The sequence below is a fragment of the Ranitomeya variabilis genome, chromosome 7, assembly GCF_051348905.1.
Source record: "Ranitomeya variabilis isolate aRanVar5 chromosome 7, aRanVar5.hap1, whole genome shotgun sequence".
In the NCBI taxonomy this organism is placed as follows: Eukaryota; Metazoa; Chordata; class Amphibia; order Anura; family Dendrobatidae; genus Ranitomeya; species Ranitomeya variabilis.
This window is the reverse complement of record NC_135238.1, coordinates 243,963,434-243,986,948: the sequence shown is the minus strand read 5'-3', so window position 1 is coordinate 243,986,948 and position 23,515 is coordinate 243,963,434. Positions and strand designations below refer to the sequence as shown.

The window sequence follows — 23,515 nt, the reverse complement described above, 5'->3', positions numbered from 1 at the left end:
GTGTATATATATATATATACAGTCACCACTAGAGGGGGCTCCTCACATACAGATGTGTATATATATATATATATATATACAGTCACCACTAGAGGGAGCTCCTCACATACAGATGTGTATATATATATATATATATATATATATATACAGTCACCACTAGAGGGGGCTCCTCACATACAGGTGTGTATATATATATATATATATATATATATATATATATATATATATATATATATACATATATATACAGTCACCACTACAGGGGGCTCCTCACATACAGATGTGTGTGTATATATACAGTCACCACTACAGGGGGCTCCTCACATACAGATGTGTATATATATATATATATATATATATATACACAGTCACCACTAGAGGGGGCTCCTCACATACAGGTGTGTGTATATATATATACAGTCACCACTAGAGGGAGCTCCTCACATACAGATGTGTATATATATATATACAGTCACCACTAGAGGGGGCTCCTCACATACAGATGTGTATATATATATACAGTCACCACTAGAGGGGGCTCCTCACATACAGATGTATATATATATATATATACAGTCACCACTAGAGGGGGCTCCTCACATACAGGTGTGTGTATATATACAGTCACCACTAGAGGAGGCTCCTCACATACAGGTGTGTGTGTATATATATATATATATATACAGTCTCCACTAGAGGGGGCTCCTCACATACAGGTGTGTGTGTATATATATATATATACAGTCTCCACTAGAGGGGGCTCCTCACATACAGGTGTGTGTGTATGTATATATATATATATATATATACAGTCACCACTAGAGGGGGCTCCTCACATACAGATGTGTATATATATATATATATATATATATATATATATATATATATATATATATATATATATATATATACACAGTCACCACTAGAGGGGGCTCCTCACATACAGATGTGTATATATATATATATATATATATATATACACAGTCACCACTAGAGGGGGCTCCTCACATACAGGTGTGTGTGTATGTATATATATATATATATATATATATATATATATATATATACACACACAGTCACCACTAGAGGGGGCTCCTCACATACAGATGTGTATATATATAGTCACCACTAGAGGGAGCTCCTCACATACAGATGTGTGTGTATATATATATATACAGTCACCACTAGAGGGGGCTCCTCACATACAGATGTGTGTATATATATATATACATACATACAGTCACCACTAGAGGGGGCTCCTCACATACAGATGTGTGTATATTGTGTATTGTGCCCCCACGCTCCTCCCCTGCGCTCCTCCCCTGCGCTCCTCCCCTGCGCTCCTCCCCGCGCTCCTCCCCGCGCTCCTCCCCGCGCTCCTCCCCGCGCTCCTCCCCGCGCTCCTCCCCGCGCTCCTCCCCGCTGTCCCGTACTGATCTCTGCACTCTCTCTCCAGTCTGCGGACATGACGGCTGTTGGGCTGCAGGTATGAAGCTCCGCAGACTGAGCCCTCCGTACATTTTCGGGCCCCTGGGTGCCATTGTGGGGAGGGGGATCCGGGGCAGAGGCGTCTTATGGCGGTGATGTTTATCATACTAGATGATGGGGACTTCTCCTGTACATTACTCAGATCTTCAAACCCATCAGAAGGAGTGTGAGCAGAGGCCCCTGGGGCCCCTAAATCTACAGTTGAAGCCCCTGGTTGGGTGTCTGTCCCCCCCAGCACACTGGAGGTTAATGCGGCGCAGGTTATAGCCTCGGGTTTATAAGTGTAATTAGGGGCAGTAAGGGAAGGTTTACAGCCTCCGTGCAGAGCAATGTCCAGCGGGGAGGAGAGATTGTACCGTAGAGCTCACCTGAACGTCACACAGTGCTCCAGACAGGGGGGACAGTATACTGATCACAGTGGTATATAGGGGGGACAGTATACTGATCACAGTGGTATATAGGGGGGACAGTATACTGATCACAGTGGTATATAGGGGGGACAGTATACAGATCACAGTGGTATATAGAGGGGACAGTATACAGATCGCAGTGGTATATAGGGGGGACAGTATACAGATCGCAGTGGTATATAGGAGGGGACAGCGGAAAGATCGCAGTGGTATATAGGAGGGGACAGCGGAGAGATCGCAGTGGTATATAGGAGGGACAGCGGAGAGATCGCAGTGGTATATAGGAGGGACAGCGGACAGATCGCAGTGGTATATAGGAGGGGACAGCGGACAGATCGCAGTGGTATATAGGAGGGGACAGCGGACAGATCGCAGTGGTATATAGGAGGGGACAGATCCCAGTGGTATATAGGAGGGGACAGCGGACAGATCGCAGTGGTATATAGGGGGGACAGTATACAGATCGCAGTGGTATATAGGAGGGGACAGCGGACAGATGGCGGTTGTATACAGGAGGGGACAGCGGACAGATCGCAGTGGTATATAGGAGGGACAGCGGACAGATGGCGGTGGTATATAGGAGGGGACAGCGGACAGATGGCAGTGGTATATAGGAGGGGACAGCGGACAGATGGCGGTTGTATACAGGAGGGGACAGTGATTAACACAACCACAGATACGCCAATCACTGTATACCAGATAATTTATAACCAAGTAACAAGTTACAATATATGTATATTATACCAGTGTTCCGTGGAGAAAAGTGTGGAAACCCACTAAACAGAGATAGCAACCACAGCCAATATAGAGTTCCCCAGAAATACTACCAAGCAGAGGTGAGATATAAAATGCCTTTATTATATTTGATTGGCAGCACAATAAAATACAACAATTGTGCGCACAACAGGAACAATATAATACAATATCAAAATATTAAACTCAATATGGGAGATGATACAGGCTGACCCAATTATATCTAATATATCAGGTTGGTATAACCTCCGAAAAAATAAATAAATAAGTACATAATCTGAGAAAACTATTTTTTATATATGAATAAATAAATAAAATTAGAACTCTCTGTGGGATATAGCATAAATACTACATGTGTATGGCACTTACATGGATATATGGATATATAGGCCCATCTATTGACCAATTAAACCATAAAAAAATATAGATATGCAAAAAAATATATATAAATTATATATATGGAGGACAATATAATCAATAAATATGTGTGCAAAAAATGTATACCAAAAATACTATATAAAGTGCCAGTATATATAAAGGACAATATTGCCAAAATATGTGTGCAAAAAAATATATAAAGTGCCAAGTGGTGGGTATATATGAAAAAATATATACTATAGAATATGTGCAATATATGTATTGCCTCTCACAATGTTTTGTGCAATTAATGCAAAATAAAGTGCAGCATGCAATGATTGTGCAAAAAACCATAAAAGTTATAAGATCCGCACCGAGTGCACAAGTGCGGATGTCATTAAGTGCACGGCTGTGGAAAATACACAATTAGTGCCAGTGAAGGGTTAAAGTATAAATAACTGGACATTTTTTAAAAACACAATACCAAGGTGCCTACGTTGTATAGTGTCAATTGTAGAGTGCAACGCTGTAGTCCAAACAATGCCAGAGTCCCACAGAGGTCTCAGAAGTACTGAGGAAACGAAGGAGGGATAAGATAACCGCAGTGTACAATATACCTGTATAGAAAGGGTCAGCCAGGTCTTGTGTGGCGCACCCCGACGCGCGTTTCGGATCTAAGTCCTTCGTCAGGGGGTGGCCATTTGACAGTAAGGGAGCCTTTTATGTGATCACCGTATCGAGCGCTGCGGCCCGGGTAAAGCCGGCGCATGCGCAGTTGCAAAGGTCAGGAACTTCCGCCGCCTGCGTCATGCAGCCGGACGTACGGGGGCTGAGTACCCGACGTCACCAGGCAACAGGGACGCGATGCGGCGGGGCTCCATCGCAGCAACCGGGCATGCGCACAACCGGGCACCGAGTCTTGAATGGTGCAAGGAGACCAGTAACTCTATTATAATATATGGGGGAGATATATAGGTTTAATTAGTGTCCCAATAATAACAAGATACTCATGACATAAAGAGAAAAGAAAGGAAGGGGGGATAATGGGGGACATACCAAAAAATGAAACTAATAATAACTGCTATAACACCCATAAATTATATTCACAGTGGTGCAGGCGCACAAATATACACATGTATGCATCTCTATATATACACATGCACACATACCGGGGAGGGAGGTCCGCTACATATACATTCACATATGCAATATATCTTACCAAACCAAATATAATAACAATAAGAGGTCGTATTTATTCATCAGAAAAAACATGAATCCCACCCATATACAGCCATTGACCTACAGCATAGTATATTAGGAGATGAAGTCCAAATTCCCATAACACCTCCCCTGTTATGCTCAAAGATCTACATATTGTGTTAGTGGCAGCTCATTCCAGTACGATCCGAAAAAGCCTTCATCCCCACAATCACGCCGGCCAGATCCAACATCCGTCACTGGAAAACCAAGCCAGTTAGCATAGCAAGGGAAGTGGACACTAACAAATATATATCAAATTATCAGTAATAAAACAAGAAAATAATAATATAAAATTGATATATAAAAGACATAACATTTACAAAGGCAGTAAAATGTAATATTTATATAAAAATTGTATGCGCGTATGTGCATACACATATACACACACATATACACATGCACACACACACGCGCACACATATAAGTACTGGTGGTTACAGTAAAAAGTCATTTAAAAAGACTATTTTTTATAAAAAGGAGACAAAACTCACATTTTCATTTAGTCCCTTAGGCGACACCGTATCTAAGGTCCAAATCCACTTGGTCTCCATTTTGGCAAGTGGTGTACCAATTTCACCGCCACGTTCGTTCAATATGATGGTATCAATTCCTATACATTTTAGGCCAGATGGGTCACAATTGTGATGGATTCTAAAGTGTTTCGGAAGTGTTTGTAACTCCGATCTGTGCTCCGCACTTTTTGCAGCCTCTATCCCACGCACATGTTCTCTAATCCGTACCTTGAATTGTCTGGTTGTCATACCCACGTAGATTAGTGAACAAGGGCACACCGCATAATAAATTACTGCCCTTGACGTGCATGTGATATGATGTTTCATTTTAAACATGCAGGTCCCGCTTGAATTTACAAATGTGTCTGTTCTCATTATATTGGGACAAGCCACACATATTAGGTCCATCTCCCACATATTGGGACAGAATTGGATCCGCTTTTAGAATACCCCACAATTTCAATAATTGAGATCTCATCATTTCAGTCTGTCCATTATATTGTGTGATGAATCTCACCCTCTGACTTGTTTTCTGCGGTTTGTTGCCATAAAGTGCCTGGTGCCGAGTAGTCCTCTTCGCTCTGTTATATCCCCTTTTTATTGATTGACGGCTGTAGCCTCTCTCAATGAACCTTTCTTTCAATATTGCTGACTGCTCCTCAAAATCCCCATCATCGGAGCATATTCTTCGCAGCCGTAAAAATTGTCCAATCGGAATTGCATTAATCATAGCATGAGGATGGGAGGATGTCGCGTGCAACAAAGAATTGACAGCCCAATATGTGGGAGATGGACCTAATCTAACAGATCGGAGATCTACAAATTTGAGTGACTATTTGATGAAAAGCCACTATAAATTTGAACCAACGATCCCTTCTTTTTTGGATAATGGTAAAAGTCTGCCGGGGTGCAGAGCATGTGGCAAATGTGTGGCTTGTCCCAATATAATGAGAACAGACACATTTGTAAATTCAAGCGGGACCTGTACGTTTAAAATGAAACATCATATCACATGCACGTCAAGGGCAGTAATTTATTATGCGGTGTGCCCTTGTTCACTAATCTACGTGGGTATGACAAGCAGACAATTCAAGGCACGGATTAGAGAACACGTGCGTGGGATAGAGGCTGCAAAAAGTGCGGAGCACAGATCGGAGTTACAAACACTTCCGAAACACTTTAGAATCCATCACAATTGTGACCCATCTGGCCTAAAATGTATAGGAATTGATACCATCATATTGAACAAACGTGGCGGTGAAATTGGTACACCACTTGCCAAAATGGAGACCAAGTGGATTTGGACCTTAGATACGGTGTCGCCTAAGGGACTAAATGAAAATGTGAGTTTCATCTCCTTTTTATAAAAAATACTCTTTTTAAATGACTTTTTACTGTAACCACCAGTACTTATATGTGTGCGCGTGTGTGTGCATGTGTATATGTGTGTGTATATGTGTATGCACATACGCGCATACAATTTTTATATAAATATTATATTTTACTGCCTTTGTAAATTTTATGTCTTTTATATATCAATTTTATATTATTATTTTCTTGTTATATTACTGACTAGATGGCAGCCCGATTCTAAAGAATCGGGAGTCTAGAATCCATATATACTTTATTTATTCAAATGTAAGAATAATACAATTAATAAATAATAGTAAGAAAGAACAAAAAATGGCTGCACTCACCAGCTCTTGACAATTCTTGACAGTACGGCACATTTCTGATTGGTCGCTCGCGGCAGGCGGCAACCAATCAGAAAAGTGCCGCGCACCACGAAGGCATATATCTTTGTCCACCCTGAGCGGGTGTAGGACGCTGGTGACGTCACTTATCTCCGGACATTATCTCCGGACAAAGCCACGGAAGTTGGCACAAATTGCCGGAAGTAGTATTCTAGGCAATTATATATTAGATTTTAATGTTATCAGTGTTTACCTTTGAACGTTTATATTGTATTGTCCTGTCACCAGCCATGTGTACGATTATCGGCCGAAAGCCTCTCTGGAACCAATAATCACCCCATGTAAAGGTATCTTTATAAGTTAAAGATTCAGAATACTATGACTTTTATCATATCCTGAACAGTCAAGTTTTTTATGAACCGTTAAGGTTTTCTGGTTGAAGTAAAAAAAACTCTGAGTGTTTACAGTTTGAAACCATAAAATGTTGAAAAATTATGTCATTCTTGAGTATATCACTCAATGGTGCTCATAAACGTGTCAAATTTGATCTATAATATACTTTAATATACGTTACTTTAATCTTTAATATACTTAAGAACAGGGCCCCAGACATCACACAGGGGGTCTGAAACACCGCACAGTGGTCCAAAATATCGCTGTGCTCTGCCTGGGGCCCCATATGCTGCCTGGGGCCCCTGTGCTCTGCCTGGGGCCCCATGTTCTGCCTGGGGCCACTGTGCTCTGCCTGGGACCACTGTGCTCTGCCTGGGACCCCATATGCTGCCTGGGGCCCCTGTGCTCTGCCTGGGACCACTGTGCTCTGCCTGGGGCCCCATATGCTGCCTGGGGCCCCTGTGCTCTGCCTGGGGCCCCTGTGCTCTGCCTGGGGCCCCTGTGCTCTGCCTGGGGCCCCTGTGCTCTGCCTGGGGCCCCTGTGCTCTGCCTGGGGCCCCTGTGCTCTGCCTGGGGCCCCATGTTCTGCCTGGGGCCCCTGTGCTCTGCCTGGGGCCACTGTGCTCTGTCTGGGGCCCCATAGGCTGCCTGGGGCCCCTGTGCTCTGCCTGGGACCACTGTGCTCTGCCTGGGGCCCCATATGCTGCCTGGGGCCCCTGTGATCTGCCTGGGGCCCCTGTGATCTGCCTGGGGCCCCTGTGATCTGCCTGGGGCCCCTGTGATCTGCCTGGGGCCACTGTGCTCTGCCTGGGGCCCCATAGGCTGCCTGGGGCCCCTGTGCTCTGCCTGGGACCACTGTGCTCTGCCTGGGGCCCCATATGCTGCCTGGGGCCCCTGTGCTCTGCCTGGGGCCACTGTGCTCTGCCTGGGGCCACTGTGCTCTGCCTGGGGCCCCATATGCTGCCTGGGGCCCCTGTGCTCTGCCTGGGGCCCCATATGCTGCCTGGGGCCCCTGTGCTCTGCCTGGGGCCCCTGTGCTCTGCCTGGGGCCCCTGTGCTCTGCCTGGGGCCACTGTGCTCTGCCTGGGGCCCCATAGGCTGCCTGGGGCCCCTGTGCTCTGCCTGGGACCACTGTGCTCTGCCTGGGGCCCCATATGCTGCCTGGGGCCACTGTGCTCTGCCTGGGGCCACTGTGCTCTGCCTGGGGCCCCATATGCTGCCTGGGGCCCCTGTGCTCTGCCTGGGGCCCCATATGCTGCCTGGGGCCCCTGTGCTCTGCCTGGGGCCCCTGTGCTCTGCCTGGGGCCCCATGTTCTGCCTGGGGCCACTGTGCTCTGCCTGGGACCACTGTGCTCTGCCTGGGGCCCCATATGCTGCCTGGGGCCCCTGTGCTCTGCCTGGGACCACTGTGCTCTGCCTGGGGCCCCATATGCTGCCTGGGGCCCCTGTGCTCTGCCTGGGGCCCCTGTGCTCTGCCTGGGGCCCCTGTGCTCTGCCTGGGGCCCCATGTTCTGCCTGGGGCCCCTGTGCTCTGCCTGGGGCCACTGTGCTCTGTCTGGGGCCCCATAGGCTGCCTGGGGCCCCTGTGCTCTGCCTGGGACCACTGTGCTCTGCCTGGGGCCCCATATGCTGCCTGGGGCCCCTGTGATCTGCCTGGGGCCCCTGTGATCTGCCTGGGGCCCCTGTGATCTGCCTGGGGCCCCTGTGATCTGCCTGGGGCCACTGTGCTCTGCCTGGGGCCCCATAGGCTGCCTGGGGCCCCTGTGCTCTGCCTGGGACCACTGTGCCCTGCCTGGGGCCCCATATGCTGCCTGGGGCCCCTGTGCTCTGCCTGGGGCCACTGTGCTCTGCCTGGGGCCCCATATGCTGCCTGGGGCCCCTGTGCTCTGCCTGGGGCCCCATATGCTGCCTGGGGCCCCTGTGCTCTGCCTGGGGCCCCTGTGCTCTGCCTGGGGCCCCTGTGCTCTGCCTGGGGCCACTGTGCTCTGCCTGAGGCCCCATAGGCTGCCTGGGGCCCCTGTGCTCTGCCTGGGACCACTGTGCTCTGCCTGGGGCCCCATATGCTGCCTGGGGCCACTGTGCTCTGCCTGGGGCCACTGTGCTCTGCCTGGGGCCCCATATGCTGCCTGGGGCCCCTGTGCTCTGCCTGGGGCCCCATATGCTGCCTGGGGCCCCTGTGCTCTGCCTGGGGCCCCATATGCTGCCTGGGGCCCCTGTGCTCTGCCTGGGGCCCCTGTGCTCTGCCTGGGGCCACTGTGCTCTGCCTGGGGCCCCATAGGCTGCCTGGGGCCCCTGTGCTCTGCCTGGGACCACTGTGCTCTGCCTGGGGCCCCATATGCTGCCTGGGGCCCCTGTGCTCTGCCTGGGGCCACTGTGCTCTGCCTGGGGCCCCATATGCTGCCTGGGGCCCCTGTGCTCTGCCTGGGGCCCCTGTGCTCTGCCTGGGGCCCCATATGCTGCCTGGGGCCCCTGTGCTCTGCCTGGGGCCCCTGTGCTCTGCCTGGGGCCCCATGTTCTGCCTGGGGCCACTGTGCTCTGCCTGGGGCCCCATAGGCTGCCTGGGGCCCCTGTGCTCTGCCTGGGACCACTGTGCTCTGCCTGGGGCCCCATATGCTGCCTGGGGCCACTGTGCTCTGCCTGGGGCCACTGTGCTCTGCCTGGGGCCCCATATGCTGCCTGGGGCCCCTGTGCTCTGCCTGGGGCCCCATATGCTGCCTGGGGCCCCTGTGCTCTGCCTGGGGCCCCATATGCTGACTGGGGCCCCTGTGCTCTGCCTGGGGCCCCTGTGCTCTGCCTGGGGCCCCTGTGCTCTGCCTGGGGCCCTGTGCTCTGCCTGGGGCCACTGTTCTCTGCCTGGGGCCCCATATGCTGCCTGGGGCCCCTGTGCTCTGCCTGGGGCCCCATATGCTGCCTGGGGCCCCTGTGCTCTGCCTGGGGCCACTGTGCTCTGCCTGGGGCCCCATAGGCTGCCTGGGGCCCCTGTGCTCTGCCTGGGACCACTGTGCTCTGCCTGGGGCCCCATATGCTGCCTGGGGCCCCTGTGCTCTGCCTGGGGCCACTGTGCTCTGCCTGGGGCCCCATATGCTGCCTGGGGCCCCTGTGCTCTGCCTGGGTGTAGGACACTGGTGACGTCACTTATCTCCGGACATTAGCTCCGGACATTAGCTCCGGACATTAGCTCCGGACATTAGCTCCGGACATTAGCTCCGGACATTATCTCCGGACATTAGCTCCGGACAAAGCCACGGAAGTTGGCACAAATTGCAGGAAGTAGTATTCTAGGCAATTATATATTAGATGGGCATTTCCTGAAGGAAATACATGGTGCTTGAACAGCGCTACCAGCTTTACAGCAGCACTTTTCACACACGGGACTGGGGGGCGCGCTTACTTTTGCACCCGGGGCCGGGGGCGCGCTTACTTTTGCACCCGGGGGCGCACTTACTTTTGCACCCGGAGACGCACTTACTTTTGCACCCGGGGGCGCACTTACTTTTGCACCCGGGGGCGCACTTACTTTTGCACCCGGGGGCGCACTTACTTTTGCACCCGGGGGCGCACTTACTTTTGCACCCGGGGGCGCACTTACTTTTGCACCCGGGGGCGCACTTACTTTTGCACCCGGGGGCGCACTTACTTTTGGGGCCGCACTCCTCGGCCTCCGCTTTGGTGGGCGGGGTCGCTCGGCCTTCGATTTGGTGGGCGGGGCTCCTCGGCCTCCGATTTGGTGGGCGGGGCCCCTCGGCCTCCGATTTGGTTGGCGGGGCCCCTCGGACTCCGATTTGGTGGGCGGGGACTCTCGGCCTCCGATTTGGTGGGCGGGGACCCTCGGCCTCCGATTTGGTGGGCGGGGTCCCTCTGCCTCCGATTTGGTGTGCAGGGACCCTCGGCCTCCGCTTTCGTGGGCGGGGCCCCTCGACCTTCGATTTGGTGGGCGGGGCTCCTCAGCCTCCGATTTGGTTGGTGGGGCCCCTCGGGCTCCGATTTGGTGGGCGGGGACCCTCTGCCTCCGATTTGGTGGGCGGGGACCCTCGGCCTCCGCTTTGGTGGGTGGGGCCCGTCGGCCTCCGATTTGGTGGGCGGGGCCCGTCGGCCTCCGATTTGGTGGGCGGGGCCCGTCGGCCTCCGATTTGGTGGGCGGGGACCCTCGGCCTCCGATGTGGTGGTCGGGGCCCCTCGGCCTCCGCTTTGGTGGGCGGGGCCGGGCCCCTCAGCCTCCGCTTTGGTGGGCGGGGCCGGGCCCCTCGGCCTCCGCTTTGGTGGGCGGGGCCGCTCGGCCTTCGATTTGGTGGGCGGGGCTCCTCGGCCTCCGATTTGGTTGGCGGGGCCCCTCGGCCTCCGATTTGGTGTGTGCTCTGCCTGGGGCCACTGTGCTCTGCCTGGGGCCCCATATGCTGCCTGGGGCCCCTGTGCTCTGCCTGGGGCCCCATATGCTGCCTGGGGCCCCTGTGCTCTGCCTGGGGCCCCTGTGCTCTGCCTGGGGCCCCATGTTCTGCCTGGGGCCCCTGTGCTGTGCCTGGGGCCACTGTGCTCTGCCTGGGTGTAGGACACTGGTGACGTCACTTATCTCCGGACATTAGCTCCGGACATTAGCTCCGGACATTAGCTCCGGACAAAGCTACGGAAGTTGGCACAAATTGCAGGAAGTAGTATTCTAGGCAATTATATATTAGATATAATTGGGTCAGCCTGTATCATCTCCCATATTGATTTTAATATTTTGATATTGTATTATATTGTTCCTGTTGTGCGCACAATTGTTGTATTTTATTTTGCTGCCAATCAAATATAATAAAGGCATTTTATATCTCACCTCTGCTTGGTAGTATTTCTGGGTAACTCTATATTGGCTGTGGTTGCTATCTCTGTTTAGTGGGGGACAGTGGACAGATCGTAGTGGTATATAGGAGGGACAGCGGATAGATGGCGGTTGTATATAGGAGGGGACAGCGGACAGATGGCGGTTGTATATAGGAGGGGACAGACGGCGGTTGTATATAGGAGGGAACAGCGGACAGATGGCGGTTGTATATAGGAGGGGACAGCGGACAGATGGCGGTTGTATATAGGAGGGGACAGTGGACAGATGGCGGTTGTATATAGGAGGGGACAGATGGCGGTTGTATATAGGAGGGGACAGCGGACAGATGGCGGTTGTATATAGGAGGGGACAGATGGCGGTTGTATATAGGAGGGGACAGACGGCGGTTGTATATAAGAGGGGACAGATGGCGGTTGTATATAGGAGGGAACAGCGGATAGATGGCGGTTGTATATAGGAGGGGACAGCGGACAGATGGCGGTTGTATATAGGAGGGGACAGACGGCGGTTGTATATAGGAGGGAACAGCGGACAGATGGCGGTTGTATATAGGAGGGGACAGCGGACAGATGGCGGTTGTAAATAGGAGGCGACAGTGGACAGATGGCGGTTGTATATAGGAGGGGACAGATGGCGGTTGTATATAGGAGGGGACAGCGGACAGATGGCGGTTGTATATAGGAGGGGACAGATGGCGGTTGTATATAGGAGGGGACAGACGGCGGTTGTATATAAGAGGGGACAGATGGCGGTTGTATATAGGAGGGAACAGCGGACAGATGGCGGTTGTATATAGGAGGGGACAGATGGCGGTTGTATATAGGAGGGGACAGATGGCGGTTGTATATAGGAGGGGACAGCGGACAGATGGCGGTTGTATATAGGAGGGGACAGATGGCGGTTGTATATAGGAGGGGACAGCGGACAGATGGCGGTTGTATATAGGAGGGGACAGATGGCGGTTGTATATAGGAGGGGACAGATGGCGGTTGTATATAGGAGGGGACAGCGGACAGATGGCGGTTGTATATAGCAGGTGACAGCAGATGGCGGTTGTATATACACTGTGTTCCAAATTATTATGCAAATAATATTTCCTCCTATTTTCTCTAAATTACCTATCTGAATTACAGTCATTGTTATTTTCCAGTCATCTACTATTCTAGTATAATTGCAATGTTTTGGAACAAACTGCCTATGAGAACAGGATCTTTAAAAAAAAAAATAAACACTCAAAATGCATGTTCCAAATTATTATGCACAGCAGAGTTTTCAACCTTTTTTTTTTTTTTTTTTTTTGAACAAAAAAATGGTGAATTGTGAAGTTCTAAGCATTATCAGCGTATTACAAAATGAAATCAAACAGTTTTCAAGTGAAACCTTTATTCTAGGTGATGTTACATTTGCACATAGGACCCCTTGTTCGAAAGAAGCTTCTGAACTCTCTCGTCCATTGAATTTGTCAGTTTTCGGATGGTTTCTGCTCCAATTGCTTTGCATGTGGACCACTGGCGTAGCTAGAGCTTTTGCCGCCCGGGGCTGTTCCTGAGTTTGGCGCCCCTCCCCCCCCATTGCCGTCACTCAACGATGGGCACCGCCCCCTCAGCGCTGTTTACCCATGAAATCCGGCGCCTGCGCTGTGTATCGCTGTTTGGTGCAGGCGCAGAGAGCTCTGGCCGTCTGACGTCACAGCCAGGCTTGCACACTGCGCGAGTGCGGCCACCCACCTTGGTAATCCCAGCCCCGCAGTGTGTTATGCATTATGCAGAGTGCGGGGCTGGGATTCACAAGCAGGGCGCCCGCACAGGCGCAGTGTCCAGCATTGCCCCAGTGTGTCCAGCAATCTGCCCCAGTGTCCAGCATTGCCCCCAGTGTGTGAGTCAGACATAAAGAAAAAAAAAAAAGTAAAATCCTCACCTCTCCCGCTCCCAGCGCAGGTCCGGTGCACTCAGCGTCTCTCCGGCTCTGCAACGCTCAGGACAGAGAGGCTGAGCGCGCAGTGATGACGTCATTGCACCCTCTGCCCTGAGACGTCGCAGAGTCAGAGGGCGCTGAAGACGCTGCAGCTGCCGCAGGAACCAGGAGAGGTGAGTATTAGAAGGGGGGCCCGATGCCAGCGCTGGTATCGGGGGGGGGGCCTGGTCGTGGCGGCGGTCGGCGCCGCCCGAAAATTTAAAGGGCCTGCGTCTCTCTTTTTTTTTTTTTTCTTTCTCCTCCTCCTCTCCGGGTCGGACTCGCCCCCGGCATTGTGCCGCCCGGGGCGGCCCGCCCCCCCCCTTCCTACGCCACTGATGTGGACAGAATCCCCTCCCAGAGCTGTTGCTCAGATGTGAACTGCCTCCCGCCATCATAGACACTCCTTCTGATGATGCTCCAGAAGTTCTCAATGGGGTTGAGGTCAGGGGAAGATGGTGGCCACACCATAAGTTTGTCCTCTTTTATGCCCATAGCAGCCAGAGATGCAGATGTGTTTTTTGCAGCATGAGACGGTGCATTATCCTGCATGAAAATGATCTTGCTGCGGAAAGCACGGTTCTTCCTCTTGAACCATGGCAGGAAGTGTTGTTTTAGAAACTCCACATAGATTATGGAGTTCATCTTTACCCCTTCAGGGATCATAAAGGGGCCGACAATCTCTCTCCCCATGATTCCAGCCCAAAACATTACTCCACCTCCTCCTTGTTGGCGCCTTAGCCGTGTTTTCATGGGGTGTCCATCAACCAGCCATCCTCCACTCCATCCATCTGGACCATCGAACGTTGCACGGCGCTCATCGGTGAACAGAACAGTTTAGAAGTCAGTCTTCATGTATCGTTTGGCCACTGGAGCCGTTTCTGCTTGTGTGCAGTGGATAGAGGTGGTCGACAGGACGGCTTACGCACAGCTGCAAACCTCTGAAGGACCCTGCATCTTGTTGTTCTGGGGACGTTGAAGGCACCAGCAGCTTCAAAAACTTGTCTGCTGCTATGACAAGGCATTTTTGCAGCTGCTCTTTTAACCTTACGCAATTGCCTGTTGGAAAGAGTCATCAATTTTTCCTTATCAGCACGCACACGTGTGTGCTGGGAATCAGCTACATACTTCTTGATTGTGCGCTGATCACGATGAAGTGTCTTGGCAATGTTGATTGTAGTCATGCCTTGACCTAAATACTCCACAATTTGTTGCTTCTCAGCAGCCGACACATCCTTTTTCTTTCCCATTTTGGCAAAAAATGTAGGCTGCTTAATAATGTGGAACAGCCTTCTTAAGTAGTCTTGCCTTTATTTGGACACACCGGCCAAACTAATGTGCACAGGTCTCTGCAATTGTTTTCAGTGATACAATGAGCCCTGACACACATCACCATCAATGAGCTTAAATGGCAAACACAAAAATTCTAACCTTATCACTCCGAAACTTTGTGCATAATAATTTGGAACACAGTGTACAACCGCCGTCTGTCCCCTCCTATATACAACCGCCATCTGTCTCCTCCTATATACAACCGCCATCTGCTGTCACCTGCTATATACAACCGCCATCTGTCCGCTGTCCCCTCCTATATACAACCGCCATCTGTCCTCTCCTGTATCCAACCGCCATCTGCCCCTTCTATATACAACCGCCATCTGTCCACTGTCCCCTCCAATATACAACCACCATCTGTCCCCTCCTATATACAACCACCATCTGTCTCCTATAGGGAACAGCGGACAGATGGCTGTTGTATATAGGAGGGGACAGCGGACAGATGGCAGTTGTATATAGGAGGGGACAGATGGCGGTTGTATATAGGAGGGGACAGACGGCGGTTGTATATAGGAAGGAACAGCGGACAGATGGCGGTTGTATATAGGAGGGGACAGCGGACAGATGGCGGTTGTATATAGGAGGGGACAGCGGACAGATGGCGGTTGTATATAGGAGAGAACAGCGGACAGATGGCGGTTGTATATATAGGAGGGGACAGATGGCGGTTGTATATAGGAGGGGACAGATGGCGGTTGTATATAGGAGGAGACAGATGGCGGTTGTATATAGGAGGGGACAGCGGACAGATGGCGGTTGTATATAGGAGGGGACAGCGGACAGATGGCGGTTGTATATAGGAGGGAACAGCGGACAGATGGCGGTTGTATATAGGAGAGAACAGCGGACAGATGGCGGTTGTATATATAGGAGGGGACAGATGGCGGTTGTATATAGGAGGGGACAGCGGACAGATGGCGGTTGTATATAGGAGGGGACAGCGGACAGATGGCGGTTGTATATAGGAGAGAACAGCGGACAGATGGCGGTTGTATATATAGGAGGGGACAGATGGCGGTTGTATATAGGAGGGGACAGATGGCGGTTGTATATAGGAGGGGACAGATGGCGGTTGTATATAGGAGGGGACAGATGGCGGTTGTATATAGGAGGGAACAGCGGACAGATGGCGGTTGTATATATAGGAGGGGACAGATGGCGGTTGTATATAGGAGGGGACAGATGGCGGTTGTATATAGGAGGAGACAGATGGTGGTTGTATATAGGAGGAGACAGATGGTGGTTGTATATAGGAGGGGACAGATGGTTGTATATAGGAGGGAACAGCGGACAGACGGCGGTTGTATATAGGAGAGGACAGACGGCGGTTGTATATAGGAGGGAACAGCAGACAGATGGCGGTTGTATATAGGAGGGGACAGCAGACAGATGGCGGTTGTATATAGGAGGGGACAGCGGACAGATAACGGTTCGCGGTTGTATATAGGAGGGGACAGACGGCGGTTGTATATAGGAGGAGACAGCGGACAGATGGCGGTTGTATATAGGAGGAGACAGCGGACAGATGGCGGTTGTATATAGGAGGAGACAGCGGACAGATGGCGGTTGTATATAGGAGGGGACAGATGGCGGTTGTATATAGGAGGGGACAGATGGCGGTTGTATATAGGAGGGGACAGATAGCGGTTGTATATAGGAGAGGACAGACGGCGGTTGTATATAGGAGGGAACAGCGGACAGATGGCGGTTGTATATAGGAGGGGACAGACGGCGGTTGTATATAGGAGGGAACAGCGGACAGATGGCGGTTGTATATAGGAGGGGACAGCGGACAGATGGCGGTTGTATATAGGAGGGGACAGCGGACAGATGGCGGTTGTATATAGGAGAGAACAGCGGACAGATGGCGGTTGTATATATAGGAGGGGACAGATGGCGGTTGTATATAGGAGGGGACAGATGGCGGTTGTATATAGGAGGGGACAGATGGCGGTTGTATATAGGAGGAGACAGATGGCGGTTGTATATAGGAGGGGACAGCGGACAGATGGCGGTTGTATATAGGAGGGGACAGCGGACAGATGGCGGTTGTATATAGGAGGGAACAGCGGACAGATGGCGGTTGTATATAGGAGAGAACAGCGGACAGATGGCGGTTGTATATATAGGAGGGGACAGATGGCGGTTGTATATAGGAGGGGACAGCGGACAGATGGCGGTTGTATATAGGAGGGGACAGCGGACAGATGGCGGTTGTATATAGGAGAGAACAGCGGACAGATGGCGGTTGTATATATAGGAGGGGACAGATGGCGGTTGTATATAGGAGGGGACAGATGGCAGTTGTATATAGGAGGGGACAGATGGCGGTTGTATATAGGAGGGGACAGATGGCGGTTGTATATAGGAGGGGACAGATGGCGGTTGTATATAGGAGGGAACAGCGGACAGATGGCGGTTGTATATATAGGAGGGGACAGATGGCGGTTGTATATAGGAGGGGACAGATGGCGGTTGTATATAGGAGGAGACAGATGGTGGTTGTATATAGGAGGAGACAGATGGTGGTTGTATATAGGAGGGAACAGCGGACAGACGGCGGTTGTATATAGGAGAGGACAGACGGCGGTTGTATATAGGAGGGAACAGCAGACAGATGGCGGTTGTATATAGGAGGGGACAGCAGACAGATGGCGGTTGTATATAGGAGGGGACAGCGGACAGATAACGGTTCGCGGTTGTATATAGGAGGGGACAGACGGCGGTTGTATATAGGAGGAGACAGCGGACAGATGGCGGTTGTATATAGGAGGAGACAGCGGACAGATGGCGGTTGTATATAGGAGACAGCGGACAGATGGCGGTTGTATATAGGAGGGGACAGATGGCGGTTGTATATAGGAGGGGACAGATGGCGGTTGTATATAGGAGGGGACAGATAGCGGTTGTATATAGGAGAGGACAGACGGCGGTTGTATATAGGAGGGAACAGCGGACAGATGGCGGTTGTATATAGGAGGGGACAGACGGCGGTTGTATATAGGAGGGGACAGACGGCGGTTGTATATAGGAGGAGACAGCGGACAGATGGCGGTTGTATATAGGAGGGGACAGCGGACAGATGGCGGTTGTATATAGGAGGGGACAGCGGACAGATGGCGGTTGTATATAGGAGGGGACAGCGGACAGATGGCGGTTGTATATAGGAGGGGACAGACGGCGGTTGTATATAGGAGGGGACAGCGGACAGATGGCGGTTGTATATAGGAGGGGACAGCGGACAGATGGCGGTTGTATATAGGAGGGGACAGCGGACAGATGGCGGTTGTATATAGGAGGGGACAGCGGACAGATGGCGGTTGTATATAGGAGGGGACAGCGGACAGATGGCGGTTGTATATAGGAGGGGACAGACGGCGGTTGTATATAGGAGGGGACAGCGGACAGATGGCGGTTGTATATAGGAGGGGACAGCTTGTAGAAATGCAGCAGCTGCAGATAGTCCCTCCTGTAGTAATATCTTCTGTTTTCTCCTCAGTTGGCGCAGACCTCGATGCCTCGGCTCCAGTCGCGCTCGTTCTTTGAGACTTTCCTCAGGGCTTTGATCACGCTCAGCGCAGGGACTGCCGTGGTCTTATCGTCCATCTCAGTGTGTGACGGGCACTGGCTTTTCTCTCCTGGGCAGCAGCTTTTTGGAGTATGGGGAACCTGTGAGAAGGACGCATTGTGCAGCCCGGAGTTGAGGAGGATCAGCGGTGCCATGGTGGTGGTCCGCTCAGGTGTGTCCCTGGCTGTGGTCTTGGCAATTTTCGGCCTGGAGCTGCTGATGGTTTCCCAGCTTTGTGATGATGGCCATTCCCGGAGGAAGTGGTGCATGGGCTCAGTGCTGCTCCTCGTCTCCTTCCTGCTCTCCTCCGCAGGGACCCTGACCTACGTCTTCCTCCTGAGGGCCGTGCTGGTGCACAGCGCCTTCACCCTGACCTTCTGGTGTCAGCTCCTGGGCACCTTCCTCTTCTTCCTCAATGGTGTCAGCGGCCTGTACTGTGACCTCCTGAGCGGCAGAGACTGCGGCCTGTACTGTGACCTCCTGAGCGGCAGAGACTGCGGCCTGTACTGTGACCTCCTGAGCGGCAGAGACTGCGGCCTTCTCCGTACACAGTGGACTCCGGCCCTAGCAGAACCAGACTAATGCCGGCAGCGAAAGAGCGAACTATCCCGTTACTGACTGCAGCGGATGATGGGGGGGATTGTTCTGTGCACACAGTGCTGTAATGTAGAGCCACATAAACCTGGTGATGGCAGCGCGTCCTCGTCGTGTGGGGTCGGCTGGCGGGGTCCCACATAACGGGGGATTCCTATGCGGGTGTGTGTATGATTGGTGAGGAGCACCCATACTTATGAGGAGCAGCGGAGCGCCCCCGACCTGTCAGTGGAAGAGCGCCCCCAACCTGTGAGGAGCGGCAGAGCACCCCAACCTGAGGAGTGTAAGAGCGCCCCCAACCTGTGAGGAGTGTAAGAGCGCCCCCAACCTGTGAGGAGCGGCAGAGCACCCTAACCTGTGAGGAGTGTAAGAGCGCCCCCAACCTGTGAGGAGCGGCAGAGCACCCCAACCTGTGAGGAGCGGCAGAGCACCCCAACCTGAGGAGTGTAAGAGCGCCCCCAACCTGTGAGGAGTGTAAGAGCGCCCCCAACCTGTGAGGAGCGGCAGAGCACCCCAACCTGAGGAGTGTAAGAGCGCCCCCAACCTGTGAGGAGCGGCAGAGCACCCTAACCTGTGAGGAGTGTAAGAGCGCCCCCAACCTGTGAGGAGCGGCAGAGCGCCCCTTACCTGTGAGGAGTGTAAGAGCGCCCCCAACCTGTGAGGAGCGGCAGAGCGCCCCTTACCTGTGAGGAGTGTAAGAGCGCCCCCAACCTGTCAGGAGCGGCAGAGCGCCCCGTCACGATAATGTGAATGCCATGTTTGAGTCTGGCTAACTTTACAAAACACAACACTGCGGGCCATTCTGACCCCGCCCTCTTCTTTCACTCTGCCTGCTTGTTTGTGCGTGGAAAATAATGTTTATTGCCCCCTACAAATGGCAGTCTCCAGGAAGGCTGATCATTTCATCCCTCCTCCCATCTAGTACAAGCTAAAACTGGTATAACGCCCTTCCACACGGCAGGGATTTCTTTGTTCTATTATACTGATATATTGGGACACCGATTTGGGCTAGAAAAATAAGGAGTACATATTACAAATGTCCATCAGTAGATCTGTCAATCACTGTAAGCGCTAGCAGCTAAAGGAAACAAGTGCAAAGTGCGGATTTCTCCTAAACAGAGTGGAATAGCTAGCCCGAGTTTAGACTCACTAGAAAGCTAATTTCAATATAAGATGAGTGATGTGTGCGCCATTATTCTGCTAGGTTCTCAAACACATTTAGGAGTATTATAAGTTTTTGTACCAATTTGTGCACCCTGGCAGCTAGGGGAGGGTGCAGGTAAACCAGCCCCTTTAGTGATGTCACAAGCCTACAGGTATAAGTTACTGCCAGTCAGCCCAGCCTTCAGTCTTGCCTGAGAAGCTGTTGCTCCAGGACCCTCTGATGAATTGGGATGTCTGGCTCCTCCCACCAGTATGGTTGGCCTGGAATGATCTAAGCAGAATGTGAGTGTTTATCTTCTTTAATCCCTGTTTTTATGTAATTGCTTTGTACATACTTTGTCTCATATTGTAAAATCTTTTTAAACTAAAAAAATTACTAGTCATCTCTCTATGCTCTATAACGAATTTTTCACGTGCCTGAAGTTAATTACGCTAATTTGGGTTGGCTTCGGACCCCTCTAGTGAGAAATCGGGGCTGGTGGCAGCAAAGTGTGTTCTGGGCTAGGCAGGTGAGCTGGCAGCGACGGAGTGGGTTTTATAAGCTATTGTCTGGCTGTGGCCTGAGCATTTATAATTCTCTCGCTGCCGCATGCCTGCTAGCCAGTCCACATTGAAGCGGCCCATCTGGTGACTAATTACCCTAAGTGTAGTTCCCTGACTGACCTGAGGGTAATGAGGGCGCCAGAGAGCTGCAAGTTCCAAAGCGGAACTGGAAAGCGGGATATATCCCATAAATCCCTGCAGTTCATGACATATTGTAGCAGCAGTGGGATATCACTAAAATAAGCCCCTGCGGTAAATTGATAGGTCAATAGCCTGGTTTGTGCTTTAATCACATTGTAGCAGGGGGATAACTAAGATAAGCCCCCTGCACATGTGATAGCCGTGTGCTGGCCAAAGGTCACCCCCTTTTCGAGACAAATATTGGTGGCAGCATTGGGATCATAGAGCATTAGTGATCTGGTTTGAGCAATCATTCCTCTCACTAAATCTTGCATGGGTTTTTCCAAGTACCCAGCAGCAAGAGTTTGGAGAACGAACTCAGTGTTTATTAGTCCCGAGACAATTGTGTGTACTGGTAATTACCCCATACCCTTCTCTTTGTTTTTCTATCCTATCTTTTAATTGGCAACCATGGCTGCGATGGGAGAAGAGTGGTATAAGCAGCATGACAAGGACACTCTTATTGCCCTTTGCGGGGTTTGTTGGATCGACACCACAGACAAAAACAAAAACCAACTGGTCACGGCTCTGGTGCAACTGAAAAATGGCCAGAGCCCAGCGGGCGCAGAACCTGACCCAAGCAGAGATGGTGCTGCAGCCAAAGTCCAACCACTGAATGCCGGCCCTACTAGCAACCAGAGCAAATTGGACCCCCACCTGTGGCGGCCTTGGAACAACTCCCCGCTTACGACCGTGATGGACGTCTGCAGCTGATTCTGCAATACCAGCAGGAGGCCCGAGCCAAGCGAGAGGCCCAGCGAGCCGAGCAGGAGGCCCGAGCGGAGCAAGAGGCCCAGGCACAGCGAGCCGAGTGGGAGGCTGAGAGAGCCGAGCACCAAGCCCAGCGAGACTATGAACTGGAGATGGTCCGGCAGAGGGGATACCCTCCACTGCCCGGAGCTGTGAGTCCAAGAGCGCTCAGATACCGAAGCCCCGGCCCAAGCACTTTCCTGTGATGGAAAAGGACGGGGACTTGGACACTTTTCTACAGGCCTTTGAGAAAGCCTGCAGACAATACTAGGTGCCTACGTAAGAATGGGCCCGATATCTGACCCTAGGGTTAAAAGGCAAAGCTCTGGAGGCATTTGCTTTGCTCCCGCTAGAACAAGATGTGACTATGAGGCCATCAAGCAGGCCCTGATAACCAAGTACCAGCTTACACCTGAGATTTACCGTAGAAAGTTCCGGAACCTCCAACGTGGCCCACACGACAGCTACGGCGATGTGGTGCATGGACTCAGGACCCACTTTAACCAGTGAATCCGAGGACTGTCAGTGACCACCTTTGAGCAGCTGGGAGACCTGATGATCAAAGACCAGTTCTTACACCTTTGCCCAGCTGAGGTGCGACAGTTCGTGATGGACAAAGAACCCAAAGACGTGACGAAAGCAGCGCAGATTGCCGATGCCTATGAGGCCAACCGTAGATCAGAAGTGCGGAAGCCAGTCACCGCCAGCTGAAGAGGGGGTAAGCCTGCAACCAATGCCAGTACCCCTGCCAGCCAACACAACAGAGTCCCTGTCCCTGTTGCCAACAGCATCAAACCTACCCCCGTGTCCCGCAGTGTTTCTTCTGAAGGCGGAACGGTCACAGCAGCACCGTGTCCAGAGAAGCAGAAGAACCCCCCCAGCCAAGGCCCCAGGGCCTAACGCAGCAGTTCTTTTGGTGGGTGGGGCGGTTGGAAGGGTGTGTGACAACATGCAGCACGTCACAGTGGGGGGCCATGTCGCTACAAGACTCAAGGACACCGGGGCTGAACGAAGCCTCATCCGACCCGAACTGGGCGACCCTGAAGAGATCATTCCGGGGAAAACCCTAACTGTCACCGGGATTGGGGACATTAGCTGTCCCTTGCCAATGGCCCTGGTATATATACACTCACTGGCCACTTTATTAGGTACACCTGTCCAACTTCTTGTTAACACTTAATTTCTAATCAGCCAATCACATGGCGGAAACTCAGTGCATTTAGGCATGTAGACATGGTCAAGACAATCTCCTGCAGTTCAAACCGAGCATCAGTATGGAGAAGAAAGGTGATTTGAGTGCCTTTGAACGTGACATGGTTGTTGGTGCCAGAAGGGCTGGTCTGAGTATTTCAGAAACTGCTGATCTACTGGGATTTTCACGCACAACCATCTCTAGGGTTTACAGAGAATGGTCCGAAAAAGAAAAAAAATCCAGTGAGCGGCAGTTCTGTGGGCGGAAATGCCTTGTTGATGCCTGAGGTCAGAGGAGAATGGGCAGACTGGTTCGAGCTGATAGAAAGGCAACAGTGACTCAAATCGCCACCCGTTACAACCAAGGTAGGCCTAAGAGCATCTCTGAACGCACAGTGCGTCGAACTTTGAGGCAGATGGGCTACAGCAGCAGAAGACCACACCGGGTACCACTCCTTTCAGCTAAGAACAGGAAACTGAGGCTACAATTTGCACAAGCTCATCGAAATTGGACAGTAGAAGATTGGAAAAACGTTGCTTGGTCT

At 51.7% G+C, this 23,515-nt stretch overlaps 1 protein-coding gene across 2 annotated transcripts; it reads left to right on the top strand.

The window, feature by feature from the left end:
- Positions 1–1,416: 1,416 nt before the first annotated feature.
- TMEM37 (transmembrane protein 37) lies at positions 1,417–22,821 on the top strand. 2 transcript variants are annotated; one of them, XM_077273414.1, is made up of 3 exons: positions 1,417–1,486; positions 18,480–19,025; positions 19,062–22,821. In XM_077273414.1, exons 1-3 carry the CDS (start codon positions 1,466–1,468, stop codon positions 19,128–19,130), a joined length of 636 nt encoding a protein of 211 aa, XP_077129529.1. In that variant the 5' UTR covers positions 1,417–1,465; the 3' UTR covers positions 19,131–22,821. The 2 variants fall into 2 exon arrangements, with proteins under 2 accessions (XP_077129529.1, XP_077129528.1); XM_077273413.1 differs by having other exon boundaries at positions 18,480–22,820.
- The last annotated feature ends 694 nt before the right edge of the window (positions 22,822–23,515 follow it).